Source organism: Camelus dromedarius, chromosome 31 (genome assembly GCF_036321535.1).
Source record: "Camelus dromedarius isolate mCamDro1 chromosome 31, mCamDro1.pat, whole genome shotgun sequence".
NCBI classification, from domain to species: Eukaryota; Metazoa; Chordata; class Mammalia; order Artiodactyla; family Camelidae; genus Camelus; species Camelus dromedarius.
In genome coordinates this window covers 22,380,421-22,399,370 of record NC_087466.1, presented here as the reverse complement: position 1 = coordinate 22,399,370, position 18,950 = coordinate 22,380,421, and the positions used below count along the sequence as shown (strand labels likewise).

At 49.4% G+C, this 18,950-nt stretch overlaps 1 protein-coding gene across 1 annotated transcript in view; it reads right to left on the bottom strand.

Moving 5' to 3' along the window:
* TMEM132C (transmembrane protein 132C) overlaps positions 1–18,950 on the bottom strand; it is a 302,785-nt gene that overhangs the window by 48,253 nt on the left and 235,582 nt on the right. Inside the window, exon 4 of the mRNA XM_031443280.2 lies at positions 10,262–10,445. Within this exon, the coding sequence (XP_031299140.2) occupies positions 10,262–10,445 (184 nt within the window). The remainder of the gene's footprint in view (positions 1–10,261; positions 10,446–18,950) is intronic.

Genomic DNA, 18,950 nt, shown 5'->3' with positions numbered 1-18,950 from the left:
CATTTCAGGGGTTCCTATGTAACCTGGTCGTAGGTGGTCCCTCAAAGGGAAAGCTGGAACCCTCTCACCTGTGCGTTTGGAAGGCAAAAGGGAACGCTTTTCAATAAAATAAATGAATGTGCCGATTTTGACCTTTTTAAACTCCGTGACAAACTCCAGCTGGAGACAAAAAAAAGTCTCATTTCATCTAGATGTTCTTATATTAATTTATAAAGCAAAATACCAAGATGAATTCTCATTCAAATTGGCACCCACCTAAGGTTCTTGAAAATGAAATTCCATTAACAATTCCTTTCATTTTTTATTCTCAAGAAATTTTAGTATGCAGGGAATTTGGTGTCAGTGATGTCTGCACTAGAGCACAGCAAAGATTCTGCAAGCATTTGGAAAACTATTTTTTTTTTCCCTTTTCTTCCATTACAGAACACAACGCAGTATCTTAGAAAGTTTGTTATTTAGAATCTCTTAATATTATGCAAGCAGGCATCTGAGATAATATTCGCATTTGTAAGTGAATTTCAGGTCTGATGAGAGTGAGTGGGTTTAAAGTTCCTGCTCTGAGTAACTTGATCATTTATCCTTTTTGTGGGTGAAGTGTACACCCACCCCAGCCAGCATTTATCAGCAAGAGTGAGGACGCCGTCACTGCCAGGACTGCCTGACAGTAGTCATTGGAAAGGAATTATAAACTTCTCATAGACTAGTTTTCTAATAAATCGCACCTTTTCAAGGCCCTTTTGGAAGGGAAGGAGGTAAAAGGCACACCAAGAACCTCAAGCCACTAATAACAGTCACTTTAGATTCTTGACACAGACAAGGCGAAAATCAGAGCCCTTAGTCTGGTGCTAAAACCTCAAATGAGGTTGAAAGGAAAACTGACAGAAGAATGAACAACAGCTAGATAGCATCTCTTCCCCTGTAACTAAGGAAAGTGGGTTTTACTTGGCTTGCAGATAAGTCCAGGCAGGGCTGCCAAGTACAGTTGGTCAGGTTTCACACTGCACAAGGGCTCCCCGTTCACATCACAGATATAGTATAATTTCTGACAGAGGGGAGTCTAGTGTCTTATGGAGGGGAACCTCTTTCTAATCTGCATGAAGACTCTGCTTGGACCAGTGGTTTGGACCTTCCCTTAGGACACGAATTAGGAAGAGGAAACACACATGTTATTTTCACAGCATCTTTCCCAAGACAGAGAAGTCAGGCTTCTAAACCCAGCCCAGCCTCTTTTCCTTCCGATGTCATTAATGAAGGGCATGTTCATTCACGTAGCAGGTAAGCAGGACCCTTGGTTATTTTGGTTACTCAAAATCTAGGACATTCATCTGGCGTACTGTGGACAGCCAATAACAGTTTGTTCAAGGAATGAACCAACAGGTCATTCTGCCCATGAAGCCTCTACTACAGGTAGCTTGACGTCTCCTTTTGGCTGTTTTCCCATTGCCTTGGGAATATTAATCATGATTTTTTTGAAGGGAAAGTCACATGAAGAGGATTCTAGTTGGAAAGATACATAATGAATAAAAATCCCCGCTCACAGTTAACTGGCACACTTGTAAAGAACTGCTTGCTCAGGAAGACGAAGTCTGGCCTTCACCTCTCCCTAAGCATGTCTTTTTATTCTAGTACCCATCTCTCCCAGCCTTCCTTACCAGGTCAGGGGCTCTCAAACTTTTTGGTCTCGGGGTCCCTTTACAGTCTTAAAAATTACTGCGGATCCCAAAGAGCTATGGCTTACGTAGGTTATGCGGAGCGATACTCATTGTATTAGAAATTAAAACCGGAACTTCTGGAAACTCAAGATGACAAAAGCACACCTTGCATTAGCTGTTAAGAGGGAAGACACCGTCCCATGCCTCTGCGCACTTGTGACAGAGAGTGAAAAGGGCAAATCACGTCATTGCATTTGGCGAGTCAGTCTCTCCAAATGGCCTCCAGTAATCCTTGCCTCCTGGGAGCCACGCCCGTGCGTCATCCTCTCCCACACCGAATCAGAGACGGTTGATGGGGTCAGAATACAGGGAACTGAGGGTGTGTGATCACTGAGGCTGTCATAAGAGGCTTTGCTGTTTCCACTCTGGTCTCCAGGGGAAACCAGCTGCCACGTTGGGAGGCCACTCAAGCAACCCACTGGAGAGGATCTAACCTGCCGGCCATGGAAACGAGGCACTTGGAGGTATGCCCTCCAGCCCCAGTCAAGCCTTCAGATGATGCAGCTCCAGCCAGCATCTCAACTGCAAACTCACGAAAGACCTTGAGACGGAACTGCCCACCCCCCCACTCCAGCAGAGCTGGTCCTGAATTCCTGGCTCTTTGTTGCTATTTTAAGCCACTACATCTTGGGGTAACTTGTTATACATCAGTAAATAACTATTACAGTATTATGATGAAAATGGTTTTCGTCTCAGCCTCCCTGAAAGGGTCTCGGGGACCCCCAAGGGCTTCTGTACCACACACTCCTCCAAAATGTTGCCTTTTCTGTCCTGCATGACAGTGACTGAAAATGAATTATTAATTCATTCACAGATTGATGCTCTCACCTGCCCCAAGTGCCGATCCAATCATAGGGCTACAGAATAAAGGCTGATGGTTGTTTCATGTTACCCTTGGCCCCACTAACCACGCGCCCAACAAAAAGAAGCACATGTGTTCCTTCAGGCTGGATAAATTTTGGCAACAAGTATTCCAGAGCAATGTCCTTTTGGCCGGAGCAGAGCCAGGTGCTGGTGACCACATGATGGAAAAGAGAAGGGTCCCTTACATGGAGGAGCTTACACTTGGGTGGGGAGGACTGATTCAATGGGTCATTCATTCATTCAATCGACAGCTCCTTATTCAGCATCTACTATGTGCTAGGCATTGCTTTAGATGCTGCTGACAGAGTGGCCCCTGCCCTCTTGGAGCTGACATCCCAGTGGGGAAATTCAGACCATGAACACACAAATAAACCTGGGATTTTCTGTCACACTGTGAAAGAAAGGGCAGTCAGAGCAGAGAGGGCCACTGGGTTGTGATAAGGCCACTGAATCAGCCTGAGCAGATTCATGTGGGGGAACATGCAGTATGGAATCTGAGGGAGAGGCTCCAGACACAGGAAACAGCAAGTGCAAAGGCCCTGTGGCTGGAATGTGGTGGCAGGGGAGGCGGGAAGGTCATTAGGTCAGAGAGTAGCTGTGGGCCAGACATTCAGGACTGTCTCAGCTCTGGTGAGGCCCACTGTAATTTTCTCTCTCTGTCTTCCTTTCTTCCCTCCCTCCATTTTCTTTCTTTCTTTCTTTCTTTCTTTCTTTCTTTCTTTCTTTCTTTCTTTCTTTCTTTCTTTCTTTCTTTCTTTCTTTCTTTCTTTCTTTCTTTCTTTCTTTCACTTTACAGAGAAGGCAACTGAGGCACAGAGAGGTCAAGCCACTTGTCCAAGTTCACACAGCCATTCAGAAGCAGAGCTGGGACTCACGCCAATAGAGTTGGTTCCCAAGGCTGAGCTCCCAATTCCTCTACTGCTCTCTACTAAGAGAAAAATACTAAATAAACGACAAACTCGGTGGTAGGTGGACGCTGTGGAAAGTGAGAAGGTGGCTTGTGGCTTTCCCTCCCTCCATCTCATAATTCGCAGGCTCCGACCGACATTCAGGGTGCGGAGGAAGACCGAGCTGGCCTGCTAACTCTCCTGCCATCTCTCATTCCCACCCCTTCCTTCTACTGATGGGGAGGCTCAAGATCAGGTAACGGTGATGAGAATATGAAAGGCAATAATGAGCACCTTTCTGGAGCACCTTCTTCATGGCAGGCAGTGGAGAAGGTGCCACTTATTGGACAATTAATCAGCAACCTCGAAACCATTACCACCAAGTCAAAACAGCTTCCGGTGAGTCATAGATAGACTCTTTAGGCACAAATCTGCACTGGTTAGCTGAGGGAGGGCTAGTCTTACATTTAATTCGAAAGTAAATCCCCAGCCGTGACAAGGAAACACTTGTTCTGCCCAGAGAGTTATTTTTCAACCGAGCACATATTTTTCAATTGCCTAGAATGACTAAGGAGTCATCCTTAAAATACTCCTGGAGAATTACAAATGTAAAATTTTCAAGTTGGAGAGGGAGCATGAGATCAGGGCAGGGTGTTTTCGGGAAACAATAAAACATTATTTTTTCATTGTCTTTTAAAAAATAATATTCTCCAATCCCCGTCAAAGGAGATGTCCCTCGGTTCTTTGAAGTGCCTGCCTTCATCTCTCTCTCCAACACAGGATATTGCCAGCATGCCTCCCCATGGACCCCACAGCAGAGTTAAGTCATCCATCACTTGCAGATTGACAAGCGGATCCAACAGCATCTCTACAGTGCACGGGCCTGCTAACGCACGTTCCGTTCCCCATGTCTGGTTCTCTGAATTTAGCAACGGCGAAGGATGCAGAGAGGTAGCCACAGGATGCCGCTGGGTGGAAAAATCTGACCACAGGGCTCAGATACTCCAATGAGACCCCTTAACCTCTCCCTACACAGACTGAGCATAATCGCGGTGTGTTCTCTGGGAAGGAGAGCCGAGAGCATGTATCCCTCAGGACCCTGGCTGGAAACAGATGGCCCACTCAGAAGGGCTGGACTGGAGAGTGTGTGATGACTGAGCTGTGGGCAGGATCAAAGGGAAGAGCCAGGGAGGGTGAAGCACCCAGACACCTGTCCCAGGTGGGAGCCTGCATTAAACAGCTCAGTTGCTGGTACCCAGAGAGAGAAGAACCATGGGAAACAGACTCCTTGACAAGACAGGAGCTGTATGCAGAGGACCACATCCCTGGCAGCAAGATGGGGAGGGGCAGGGATGGGAGGAGAGGGGGAGGGGAAGGGATGGGGAGGGGGAGGGACAGGATGGAGGGAGATGGGGAGGGACAGGGATGCATCAGTGTTCCAGAAGTGCCGTAACAAAGTCCCACAAACTGGGTGGCTTAAAACAGCAGAAATTCATTTTCTGTGATTCCACAGGTTGGAAGCCCAAAATCAAAGGTGTCAGTAGGGCAATGCTCCCTCTGAAGGTGCTAGGGGAGACCCTTCCTCGCCTCTGTTCTAGATTCTGTAGGTTGCTGGCAGCCTGCTTTCCTTGGCCTGTAGACACATCACTCCAAGCTCTGCCACCATCCTCAGATGCCGTCTCCTCCAAGTCCCACTCTCCTGGGAAGGACGCCCATCATCGGATTTATGGCCTCATTTTAACTTAATCCCATTTGCAAAGATCCCACATCCTAATAGGATCACATTCATAGGCACGGGGTCAGGGATCAGGGGGGTAGGGAGAGTGGGATGGGGTGGGAGGGGGATCAGACATCAACATGTCTGTGGCAGGGACATAATTCAACCCACTACGGTGACTCTCTGCTCTGTCCAGTCTCCTCTGGTGCCTCCCACTGACTAAGCCCCACCAGGAGCCAGAGGGCAAGGGAAGCTGGGGGCTGCAGTTCTACTCAGGTCAGCCCCCCGGGCTGGGAGCAGGGTGGAGCAGGGCAGAAGGCCGCAGGGCTGCTGGCCCTTTCCCCACACTCCTCTCTAGCTGCACTTTCCGCCCAGTGGCTCCAGGGATCTTCCATACCTTAATGAATCTCCATGGCATCCCGGAGAGATGAAGATGAAGACGAACGCTTTGCAGGCTTGAGAACAAGTAGCAATTTCTCCTTTAAACAGCCCTTGAGATAGCCACTTTATTTGAAATTTGATTTTATGCAGAGAGAGAGATGGGCACATTCTAGGAATTTTGAAAGCTTAAATCAGAAAAAAAAAAAAACCCTCAAGTCCCCACGTTTCAGGGGTCAAGGAAAATGATTTCATCTTAAGTTCGCAAAGGTGAAAAATGATAGCTGTTTGATACTCTTCAAAATTCCGGGTAGGGGGAGGGTACAGCTCACTGGTACAGCATATACTTAGCATGCACAATGTACTGGGTTCAATCCTCAGTACTGCCATTAAAAATTAATTAATTCATCAATTAAACCTAATTAACTTCCCTGCAAAAAAAACAAAAACAAAAACAAAAAACCCACCCAAATTCCGGGTAAACTTTGCCACCTCCCAGGCAAGTCAATCCAGGTTTAAGTCAGTCTTGGAGCAAAAGGCTCCTTCCTATACCTGCTGAAATCAGACGTCCCTGTCCTCTCTGGCATAACATTTAGTGTTTTATTTTTAAATAAAGGGCAAGAAGAAACTCCGAGACACTAACAGGACTGGAAACCGGTTACACTGCTAAGTGCTCCCCCTTGTCCTGCATTATTCGTCGTCACAGCATTTCATCACCACCCGGTCCTGTCTGCCGTCTGTCTGTCCCCCCAGCGGCCACTGAGTGTCAGCCCCACGAGGGCAAGCCCTGTCTGTTTGCTGCTGACTTCCAGGATCGCCCACGAGGCACCCCCGCAGCGCCCGCCCACCAGGGTGCGCTCCAGTGGACTCTGCGCCTTTTTGTTCTTGAAAAGAGACCAGCAGCCCCGCAGACAACATGCAGGAACTCCACGCACAGGGCTGCGCCTGGCCTCGGCTCGTGGAGTTTCAGCTGCAGCGTGAGTACTTTTTTCTGACGTCAAAGAAGAACTGAACCCCGAGAGCTGAAGACGCGCCTTTGTCTCCGCGAGGAGGCTGGTCCCAGGCCGCCATGGGGCGCCCGTGGTCCTCGCAGCCAGGCCCCGCCCTCCCCCGCTGATTGGGCGCGGTGAGAGCAGGGGGCGGGGCCTGGAGGCGTGGGAGATGCTCGGAGGCCCTGCGGCTGGGCCCTCGAGCCTTCCTGCCCCGCACGCGGGAGGGGTCGCGTGGCTGCAGGCCTGCTAGAGGGGCGGGCAAATGGCCGCTTTGCGGGTCCCCGTTCTCCACACTGGGCAGTGCTGGGGCGGGGGGAGGGGGCGCAGTGGGATTCAGGTGGCTCCCGCCCCGAGGGGCCACTCGGCTGGAGAGCTGAGCGCCCTGTCCTCTGTTCCCTCCGTCTCGTTTACTTCCTGGGGTCGGAGCTGCTGCTGAGTGAGACAGAAGGGAACCGAACATCACATCGATGGATCCACGGCTTTCTTCCTGGATTTAGGAACGGGCTTTGAGAAGGCCTGATCTGAAGGCGAGAACTTCCCCAGCGAGGCCCATTTCCCATCCGGACAGCCTCCGTTTTACCTTTCTGCAGTTTGCTTCTCTTTAGGATGAACAATAGTTGGGGGAATTAATTTTTCTCAAGACCGACCGATTGACTCAGTGGCTGCTAACAGGGAACAGAAGGACTTGCTTCTTGCTCAGTTGTTTTTTTTTTTTTTTTTTTTTTTTTTTTTTTAATTTCTCATCTTCTGGTCAAGCTGCAGTTGTATTTGCTACTTCCTTCCAATAAAAGTTTATGTTTTGGCTGCTTATAAATATACAAAAGCTCATTCTAGGGAAAAAAAAAAACTTGGAAAATACAGAAGAGAATAGAAATTCCTCCAAACCGCCTCTTTTATTGTCTGCTTGTTAGGAGTGCTCCTAATTGTCCACACTGCTTTGCAGAATTGAGGTCAAGTTGTACATTCGAGGGGACGTGAAATGATGACATCCTTTGAGCTCTTAAATCCAGCCTTCGGAACTCAGAGCTCACTCCGTGCAGATGTGAGCCGCTCAGTGACCTTTCGGGTGAAGCCGGTGTGAATTCATTTACAGCTATTTGCAAACAAAGGGATTCTGGATGGGACAGGAGTAGTCATTTCATTTTACCTTAAAGGTATCACAGGAACAATGCACAACGATAATGCCTTGCTTCAGAGAGGGCTCTCTTGTGGTTCCCTGAAATGCTGGTCCGAATAGTATCTCGTATCTTTCTGATGACTTCACTTTTCACAGGGTCTGGATGTCCCACCTTTTTGGGACAGGTAGGGTAGGAGCTAAGCCCTAGAATTGATGTTGGTGTCCTATGACAGAAGTCTGCAAACTTTCTCTCTAAAGGGCCTGAGAGAAAATATTTTGGGGTTTGTGAGCCAAGAGGCAAAACTGAGCATATTAAGAAGCTACTTACATAACCGTTTAAAATGCAGCTCTTTGAAAATGCAAAAGCCATCCCTAGTTTGCACGGCGTACCAAAATAGGCAGCAGACTGACCTTGGCCTATGGACTATAGATTGTCGATGCCTTTTCTGGGACAAGAAGAGTCAAGAGAAGTCCCTCCCCAGCCTCAGAGTAGTAACAAATCCCCATGGTACGGAATACCTTCTGTAGCACACATCTGTTGTTTGTGTCTGACTAGTGTCCATTTCCCCCTCTTTCAGTGGAAGACAGATTTTCCCACCGTGCACCATGCCTATCAGCTCTCAGTCTGATTCCAAACGTGCTCCAGGGGGAGGTGCTCCCCAGGCCCAACCAATCAGAGCATCACTTTCTTTTGGCTTCTGTGATTGGCTTCAGGCTGGGCACGTGACCCAAGCCAAGCCAATCAGATCCAATCAGAGTCAATCCCAGGAGTTTGCTTGGGTGATTGGCAATGAGACCTTTCACTCGTTTCCTCCTGGGCGCGGTGCTATGAAAATGTTATGTGGCACTGCCAGCAGCCACCTTGAGGACAGAACCTCCCAGATGGTGGCTCTAACCAAGAGGAACACAATGCTGAGAAGGGGACCCCATGTTCCGGGATGACATCATTTGCACACCTGCATCCTTAGTCCTCAACGTGGGGTCTGCTGACCAGCGGCAGTGACATAACTTATGAGCTTTAAAAATATCCCCTAATATATATAAAATAGATAAACAACAAGTTTCTACTGTAGAGCACAGGAAACTCTATTCAATATCTTGTAGTAACTTATGGTGAAAAAGAATATGAAAACGAATATACGTATGTTCATGTATGACCAAAGCACTGTGCTGTATGCCAGAAATTGACACAACATTGTAAACTGACTATATTTCAGTAAAATATATATAATATACAAAAAACTACCCAACCCATTGTGCCATATGCCAGAAGGTGACACATTGTAACTGACTATACTTCAATGATAATAAAAAAGATTACCTAACCTTGTAAATGAGAATCTGCATCCGAGAAGAATCGTCCGGTGACCTACACGCACATTAACGCTTGAGAAACACTTTTCTAAACTTTTGAAGTTACATGAGCCAGTGAAGCTCTCATTGTGCTTAAGCCAATTTGGGTTGGGTGGTCTGTCACATGTAGCTCAAAGAACTCTAATTGATCTATTTCTCAACCTGGTGGCAATGAAGCCCACTTATACCAAAGCTGTTGGTTTTAGAACATCCATGCCGAGCTCCGTGTCCGTGAGGGCGAATTCTGGCAAAGACAGCTGGAGCTACGCTTCAGAACACTTCTCGTGCCTCTGAAACCCCCCAGGAGGGGGTCTCTACACTTGCGCACCCGCCGAGGAATGGCCCCAGAGAAGAGCCCCAGGACATGACAGACATGGGTGAGTGGCCACAAGGCAGAGTTACAATCTGGTCCCCTCCCCTTCTCTTCCTTCCTTCCTTATTTCCAGCCGCACAGGGTCTAGCTTGAAGTCGGTAACGTGGGTTTGCGTAGACAGACTGTCTTTGTGTTATGTCCTATTTTGACTTATTACATAGCGAGGCAGAGACCAGGTTATTCATCGAACTCTTCCCCTGCATCCATGTTTCCCCGCCCTCTTGAGATCTGGTGGGGCCACGGGACACATCCCTCTGCCCAATGGGATGTGTGTAATCACATGCAACTTGTCGGCCACTGCTTAGAAGAGCCTGCATGTGACTCTCTGACTGTTCCTTTGTCTTTGTGGCCAAGAAGGCCATGAGTTCCTGATGTTGTAGCTAAGGCGACGACATATGCATCCATCTAGATCCCCGCAGGACTGCGTGGAACAGAGCTCCCTACCATTTAAGCCACGTGGTATAAGCAAGAGTAAGTTACATTGTCTTAGACACCTGAGATTTTGGGGGTGTTTGTAGGAGCAGCAGCACACCATATTTATCCTAATGTACACAGCAGCCTAGAGTTTCCTTATAAAAAAGGAACATTAAAAAAAAAAAAAGGAACTGGAGTAGACACAGAGAAGAAAAAGTAACTAAAGACTAAAAATTTGGTACAGGGAAAGGGCACATGTCCCGAAGCCGGTGTGAAAATAATTGGAGTCGGGGAAGCCTGAATGACTGAATGTAGCAACTTCCAAGCTGTAGGGATATGGAAAGCTTTGAAAGCAGACATCCCATAAAACAAAGGCAGCAAGCATCCTAGGAAGGACCCAAGGGTGCAATCAGACAGCTGACCACAGGAGCACCCCTGATCACACGAGTCTTACCATAGCCAGGGGCACGATGCCGACCAGGTCCTTCTGGCTGGTGAAGATCTCAGACACAGCGATGTCTGTGGTCCCCTTGCGTGGGTATTCCACCTGCCAGGTGATGGGCTGTGTCCCCGAGAGGCTGCTGAAGCTGGCTATTTCAAAGTTCATCTGTACGACCTCATTGAATAAACTGCTGCTTCTGGAAGAGAGCAAAGGAAAAGAGCTTTAAGCTGACTCTGTTCGGTGGAAGGACCACTCCGTCCCTTTGGCCTCCTCCTCACAACTGGAACTTATTAATTATCAGGACGAGGAAAACACCTGTCAGGCAGAGTACCCAACAGCACCAACTACGAGTCATGGACCTAGGCGGCTGGGATGGGACAGCGCCCCCTGGTGAGGAGGGTCTGGGCAAAGAGTCTTCAGCTGTGAGCATTTAACCAGGATACGGATTGATGAGTCCCCTGGATTGATTTTCACCAGCTCTTCAGACAGTGAGCTGATCCAGTTTGCCTCACCCTTACAGCATGAACCTGGATGACCTTGGCACTAAACGGACCCCCCTTAAGTCCGGTGTGGCGGATACCGTAAGCAGCTGACTCAGCACCTTTCACCCCCTTCCCGGCTCGTCCTCCTGCCCTGCAGAGGCGGATGAGCAGCAAACTACACTGCCAGGCTCCCTTGCAGCTAAATGCAGGCTTGGAGCAGGGGTGCCCCGTGTCGGAGATGCTCTTCTGGGACTGAGATGTAGAAATGGGTTACGAAAGAGCCGCTGGGAAGGGATTCAGGATTTGCTGACAAGCACCGTGGTCCTGGCTGGCCTGGGGCCGCTGGGCTGGTGTTTCTGGCGTCCGGGCCCTCGCACTATGCCAGGTGACACTTGTGCTGCAACAGTCCTCAGCAGAGCTGGTCGCCCTTCTTGTCTGTGTTTCATCCCTGTCTGTCTCGTCCCTGTCTGGGGAGTAAATACACTGGATTCCAAGGCTCTCCCAGAGATTCTTGGAACTGCCTGGTCTCCTTTAATGAAATCTCTTCTGCTTTAGAAGGACTAGTTAGCTAATGGGACTCTGATATCTGCAACTAAGAAATCTGGCCTTACCTTCTATCTGGGCTGAGCCCACATGGATGTATTTTTAGAGAGCTCGCCTTAACAATTCTGACGCTTGGGGAACGACTGACAGTCCAAACATCTCATTTTTCAGCTGACAGAAGGAAGGCCCAGGAAGGGAACATCCCCTGTTCGCATCCACACAGCTTGTCAGTGGCAGAATCAAGCTGACACAGTCCGTCTCGCTCCCCAGCCCCGTGCTCTCAACGGCGTCCTCCTCTAACTCGGGTGGGGGCCGAGTATGAAATGACAAGACACCAAGGGACCGGCTCTAGGACGGAGATGGGCAGACGGTGGTCTGTCCGCCAAATCCGACCTGCTGCCTGTTTTTGTAAATAGTTTCACTGGCACACAGCCCTGCCCACCTTGATCACGTTTCGTCTCTGGCGGTTTTCGTGTTACAAGCACATGGCTGAGTAATTATGTCACGTAATGTATAACTTGCAAAGCCTCAAGAATTCATCATCTGGACCTTTACTGAAAAAATCCGCCAGCACTTGTTTTAGGGGGTCAGCGAAGAGAAGATGGGAGAAGCTTTCGGGAGCTCTTGAACCAAATGAATCCATACTGGTAGAAACAAGGAGGAAGGGGACCCCAGGCATGCAGCTGGGTTTGCAGGGTGGGCCAAGGCTCTGGTCAGGCCTTGAAGCCAGGCTGAGGTGCCCCCGACACCCAGCGCCTCTGGGCTAAGTCCTGCTGTAAGTGGTGGGTCGTCAGCACTCTCTCAGCTGGCAGCCTCTGGGAAGGCCACGTGTTTTCAAAGTGAATTGAGGGGGATTTTCCACAGCACGTCAAGGAAGAAACATGCTAACACTGCACCCCAAGCATGCGCTGGTGCCACTGTGAAGAGGGGCGGAGAAGGCCCTTTGCTGGGGGTGAGGGTCCGTTAGGGATGCACCTGCTCAACTCAGGGCCTGCCCGACGGCCAGAAGGCTGATTGCTCACCCGTTACCCTCAGCCCGGCTCAGTGGCTGGGGCGGGAGGTAACAGCAAAGTCGTGACACCCACCAGAGCACTGGGACTCACGAATCTTCCTTCCGATTCTCTGGGCCAGAAGTGGGGCCCCGGAGAAGAGTGATTTATGAGATGTCGGCTGCCCCTCTGGGGGTGGGGGGAAAACAGATCCAGCGCCTGGAACGTGAAGCCACGGTCTGTTCAATCTCAAGAGTGAATTATTGTCCTGGGAAATGAGGGAGACATGTCTGGAGTCTGAACTGTCTGCAAACTGAGGGGCTTCTTGGGGTCCGTGGCCCAGCAGCTAAAGCCCGCAGGGACCTGGGTCTGCTCAATCCACTTCCGGAAATCCCTCCCACGTGCTCGGGCCAGCCTCTCCCTGCTCGGGGCTGAAGACATGCCTTCATCTCAGGGGGCCTGCTCCTGCCTTCTGAGCAAGAACACCTGCCCTTGGTGTGTCCTTGTCTGCAGCAGAGCTGGCTACCGGCTGAACTCGCTGGGAACGTCCAGTAGCTGCTTGTTTATCTGACAGGCTCTCTCCAACAAGGAATTCACTCTTCGTCCTGGATGTGGCACAAATCCAGTTGTCCAAAGATCCCATCGTGGCCCCAAAGGGATGCCTTCAAGGGTGATAACACTAGAGAGTTTGCAATGTGCCTTCAACCTACACCCGTCTTTCAGGTGGAAGACCCCTGCCCTAAATATGACACAGTGTGGAGATGTCCAAACGGTGGTCCTCAGGACCCTTAGTGTACCTGGGGGGCACTGGCCAAGGGGCTGGGGTTGGTCCTTACACAGCCCTTTTCTCCTTCGTCTCACTCCTGCTGCAGCAAAGGCAGATGCAGGGTTATAAATACTGGGCATGCAAGGAGTGTTTTATTAAAGAAGGGATAAAGAAAGGAAGTGGGAAGGGGAAGGAGGGAGGTTCGTGGTTAGAACCAAGAAGACGCCCTGTAAGCCTTTAAAGGGAGCACAGCCAGTGCCATGATTCATATGCTGCCTGCTTCCAAACAGACCTCCTGACGGTGGCGTCACCCGCTACCAGCTGGGCTGCTTTTGGTGGCTCTGCCCCCTTTTCGCTACTTGCCAAGTGGGAACTCGAATCCTTCCCCTTTCATAGAGTTGACGTGAGGATTAAATAAATGAGCACGCACGTCTCACGCACTCAGAACAGAACTTGGCACTGCCAGACGCCAACAAACGTGAGCTCCTCCTGTTTTCACCAGGACTTGACCCTACGCTCATTCGCTGTGACTTGAGATTGGACTGTCGAAAGCCACCTTTAAAATGTGCCCCTCTAGGGCTGGTCCAGGACCTCCCCGAGAACGCGCCAGGGCATAGGTGCTGACTCTCTGTCATTCACTGCGAACTGGGGTCCGTCTGAGCCAGCTGAAACCTTTGTTAAGCCTTTCCCTTGAAGGGACCAAGAGCCCTCCACATCAGCCTATATGGGGCTCGTGATATTGTTGGAGTAATGAAGAGAGGAATTTAAACTCTTAAGTGACTCCAGAGAGCCCCCAAGAACCACCACTTGGTAAATCAATAGTGTAGACTTATTGCAGTAACTCTTGAAAGAAATTTTCAAAATTGGCTTAAAAAAAAAAAAAAAGCTCTTACTCAAAAGCAAATAAATTCTCCCAATAGTCACAATAAAGTTTGGACCACTGGAAACCCAATTTACCAAACCTCTTAGCTCTAGAAGTCTGTCTTGTAAGAAAATGAAGTCTCAGGGTATCTTCAGAAGCCAAAAGGGTTTTGCCTCCCCACTATGGGGATGCAAGGAATTCCAGCTCAAAAGTCTTCAGCCACTGTTGACAGCTTAATGCCTGCAGAAAGAAATGAGACTAACAAAATGAAGAAATCAGCCTTAGAGCGGGGAAGTTGCTCCAAGAGAACAGAACCATGTGGCCCAGGCTTTGCTTTATTCACTTTCCCTCATGTGTATTTCATGAAGGCAAAGGACACCTACATTCCCTCTGGGAAAGGCTTTATCAGATAGTCCCCTTGACCCCAGTGGCAGCACCACCAGTGCCCCGGTGATCTCTGGGAGCTCTCCGCGGTGCTGAAGCATATTGCTTTGGGCTGCAAGTTGCAAGCAACAGAAAACACCTTGAGCTGACCGACAGAGAAAAGGGAACCTAGCAAATGCCTCAAAATCACTAGGAAGCATGAAGAAAAGACACGGAGAATAAGTGGGAGCAAAGGAAAGATACAAGGTGAGGACCCTGGACAAAACCAGTTTTAGACGGAACACCACTGCTGATGCCAAAACGAATTTCCTACTTACCGTCCTTGATTCTTGGCACCACTTATCCCATATTCAAAGCGCTGAGTGGGGATACCTGATTGGCTGGGCTGAGATAACACGCCCTAATCCAATCTGTCAGGGCGGTTAGCACGGACCTGTTGTGTTATTGAGAGAGTCACCTCTTCCATCCCTGCTCTCTGCAATTAGCATACAGGGCAGAATTCAGGATGTAGGGTATCAGTGAAGGGCAGGGGGAGGAGGAAAGCCTTTGAAGGTTACCCTGTTTCCAGACGCGCTTGGATTAGATCAAGTTCAGACTTAATTTTTTTTTTCCCCTTCTCTCCATCCCGTCCCCAAAGCCTAAAAATTTATAGTCTCAGGTAAATGGAGAAGGATGAGGAAAGAGAGTACTTTACTGCAAATCATACTGATGCCGATGACATTGCTTCGAAGGAGAACTGCAACCCTTAAGGACGTAACCTGAGTCTTCCCTTTCTATTCAGTGGCCACTCTCAACCTTGGCTGAATGTTAAGATCACAGGGGAGATTAAAAAAAAAACTATCGACACCAATGAATCAGAATCTCAAGAGGTGGTACTCAGACATTAGCACTTTTAAAGCTCAGGTGGTTTTAATGTGCAGCCAAGGTCGAACATTACTGCTGTACAAAAAAAAAAAGGTGCTATCTCTGTGAGCACCAAGCCTTTTGCTTCTAAATTATGATTATTTTTTTTTTTTGCTTCCTAGTGTCTATGCAGCAATACTATTGCATAGGTGTTCCAACCATGGGCTGTGAAATAAGACACACTGGGGTTTGAATTCTGACTTTGCTGTTTAGTAGGGATGTGATATTGGGCAAGTTACTGAGCCCCATTGGTTTTCAACATTGGTGACAATCTGAATTATCTGGTGGAGGGGCCTTTAACAAATGCTGATGTCTGGGTCCCCTGCCAAGAATCTTACTTCTGCTGGTTTGCAGTGGGACCTGGGAACTGGGATTCTTAGGGACCCCCCCAGGTGGTTCTCATCTGCAGCAACATTTAAGAGCCACTCAATTTACCTGCAGAAGAATCAGTTTCTTGATCTGTGATAAGCCAACCTCAGGAGGTTGTTGCAAAGATAAAAGGTATAACATGCTGGGGCTTGATGTAGACCATAGCAATTCTCCATCAAGTGGTAGCTCTAATTATTGCTGCAGTATTGCTCCTGTTCACTGACCTAGCAGGACTTGTGTATCTTTGTCCTCCTAAGGCCATGTGTCCTGGGATTTGCTGAACACAGCACGTGGGGAGAAACAAGACCTTACCCCAGGTCCCTGGGTCCTGACCCAAGCACCCCTCCTAGGCAGCAAGGTTGCACCCAGCTCTGTGCCCGAACTTGACCAGAGCAGGTCCCATCACTTATTTCCCTTGAAGATGCGTGGAGGATGAGTGTGAGTGATGAGTTTTTGGAGTCAAAGCTCCAGATAAGAACCTCACACTTAGCCTCGGGACATTATTCAATACTCATGAGTATTACTCATACTCATGCTCTCTAAACCTTAGTTTCCTCATCCCCGAAATGGGGACATAGATAATGGTCTTGCAGGTGTCGTGCATATGTAGGGAGATAAGTGTGTAGGTTAAACACACTCTAGAAGCCCGATACTTAGCTGTGCAAATTAAAATTCTTTTAGTAAAAGAAGTGGGTTGATGAGATGGACACAGGTAAGCTGAACAAAACCGTGGGCCAAGTGGAGCTCTTGAAAGGTGGGGAGAAAGCATGGAGGCTTCCAGTTCCTCTGGATGCCTCCTGTGTGACAGTCCCCCACAGTGGTTGCAGAGCTCCCTTGGCCTTGGCCCAGCTGTGGTCCTGCATTTCTGCTGGCTTTTATTTGCAGTTTCCTGAAGTAGAGTCCGTGGCTACAGGGACTCAACCTATGAAGAATGTAGGATGTATTCATTCTCAAGCTGCTGAAATGTTAGCTGAATGAGGCCACACTTTAGGAAGTGCAGGTGCTAAGAGGGCCTCAGAGGTCCAGGGGGTAGAAGCCTGGCCCCACACAACACTCAGAAGGTTCTTAGGGCTCTCTGGCCACCTGGTTGGCTTCCCGGTGCTGCCACAGTGGTCCCTACTCCAGAGGGAAAGCACTGAGCCCACTCCTGAGGTCCAGTAGGGCCAGGAAGATGCCCAGATGCCCAGATGCAAGATCGCATAGAGAGAGAGAGTTCCAGCCATCCTGGCCCCAAGCTATTGTCCTAGATAAACATAGCTCCATATCAGAGCCTGGGAAAAACCAACAGACAAACTGCCCAGAACATTCCCATTTATTGTGAGAAATAAGAGTTTTTTTCAAGATGGTACGTTTGGGACAGTTTGTCACCCGGTGATGGACTCTGACTGATACAAGCCTTTCACTTGATTCCTAAGTGACCCTAGATTCTCTTGTGCACTTGGCCAGCAGGGTACGGCAGAGGTAGAATGGGATTATCTTGGGATGCCAGGGGCAGGGAGGGCCTGAGAAGGAGCCAACAACCCCACCGCCCAGCCTCCTAAGTGGTACGGGAAAGCAATGGAATTTTCATCTAGTTCCAGGGAAGGAACTAGCTGAGAGAGAGAGACAGCTGGTCTCCTGCAGACGAGCATGGGTGGGAAAGATGTCATGGATGGTGCCCTCACAGACCAGGTAGAAAAAACATGGAAACTTTGTGAAGGTCAGTGTTGAACCAAGACCATGTCCTAGCACAGGATGGTACCCCTATGGATGAAGCCATGAGCGAGAATGTCTGAAGACCCAAGGTTCCCCTACAGTCCAAAGTCATCATCCTTCCTACCTCGGTCATTCTTGAGGAAACTCAGACAGAGCTGGAAAGACTGAACCAACTGAGTTTAAACCTGAAATGCTTTAGCCAACTTGGAATCAGCCAGATTAACCTTTCTGCTACCAAGTAGAATGGGGGCTTAAGGCAGATCTTGAATGCAATGACAGGCAAAGGGATGGAGTTTTCTATATGGTTCGCACACCGGGTTGGTAGATTGGAAATGCACCCACTACATGTGTTAGTGGAAGCCGAGTATGATGGAGCAATTGCCTTTTGAGTGACCATCCTGGGCCCCGGGACTTTACCTCCCTGTTCCTGATAACGTGGCGTCCCTCTCCCCAACTATTACACCAACTTCCTTCTGTATCATCTTCTCCCCAGTCCATTTCACTCTGGCTTCCTTAGTATTACTCAGAACCACCAAGCTTCCCTCTACCCCAGTGCCTTTGCACTTGCTTTGCCCTGATGTCACCGCGGCTCATCCTTCACTTCGTTGACCCTGTTATCCACGGCTGGGTCAGCTACTTTATCTCCAGCATCACACGATGCATTATACATTTATCTGTTTACATGTGTCAGGTCGTTTACCATCTGAATGCCCCTCCTTCTTCACTGCGAGCTTCACGAGACCAAGGACATTGTGTTGCTCACTGCGATGCCCCTGTGACACATCACAGCGCCGAGCCTCAGGTGGTGCACCATAAGTATTTGTTGAATGAATAATGAATGAGTGACTGCTCCAGGAGCCAGGCTCCCTGACAATCCACAAGTCAGGCTGACATGAATTTCCACTCAAGGAGGGGGAAGGCGTCTCCGCGTGGCTGGAGAGAGGAGGGCAGGCAGGCGCAGCCTTGGACGCTATCAGCCTTTCCAGAAGGGCTGAACTCATTCCAAGAGCAGAGAGAAAAGAAGCAGAGCCCGTGGGGGACCTTACAGGAGAGGCACGCTCCGAGGTCCGCTACTAGAACTTGGCGTTTTCCAAATATCACAGTAGACAGACGGTGGATCTGCTCCAAATCTTGCTATTGAATTTTATGCCTGCTGAGCACCGCTAACTACATAATGAAGAGGCTGGATTAACTATGCAAGGGCATAATTTACAGTTAATGCCGGTAATTGATGAGCTGAGGGTCTCTGTGGCAGCAGGAACTGCCGCGTCTAAAAGGACTAGAGGGGGTGAAGCGAAGTTTTACTTTCAAAGCAGAAGCGCGCTCCGCTCAGCGCCCAGCTGTCCAGCCAGTCATCCGTCCCCGCCCCGCGTTTGCCCAGCCCCCGTCGTGTGCCAGGCACGCGCTTTGGTCCCAGAGATACAGAAGTGGATGCGCCGTGGTCCACAGTGGGCCCCAGACCCCCACGAGAGCTCCCACAGACCTGCTATCAGTTCCCCACGGAGCTGGCTAAAGACACAGGGAGGGGACCGGCCAGAGTGGACCCAGATGCCACGTGTCCTGGGGCTGCTTTACGCTCGTCCCCTGTTCCCTTCTGTCACATCCAGCTGCCCTGGCACCTTCCAAGCAGGCGGGCTTCTGCCCAAGTTGAGAAAGCAGTTTAACCCTTGCTCCTACCATTTCTCTCCAGATCTGGGGGTCCGCCCCA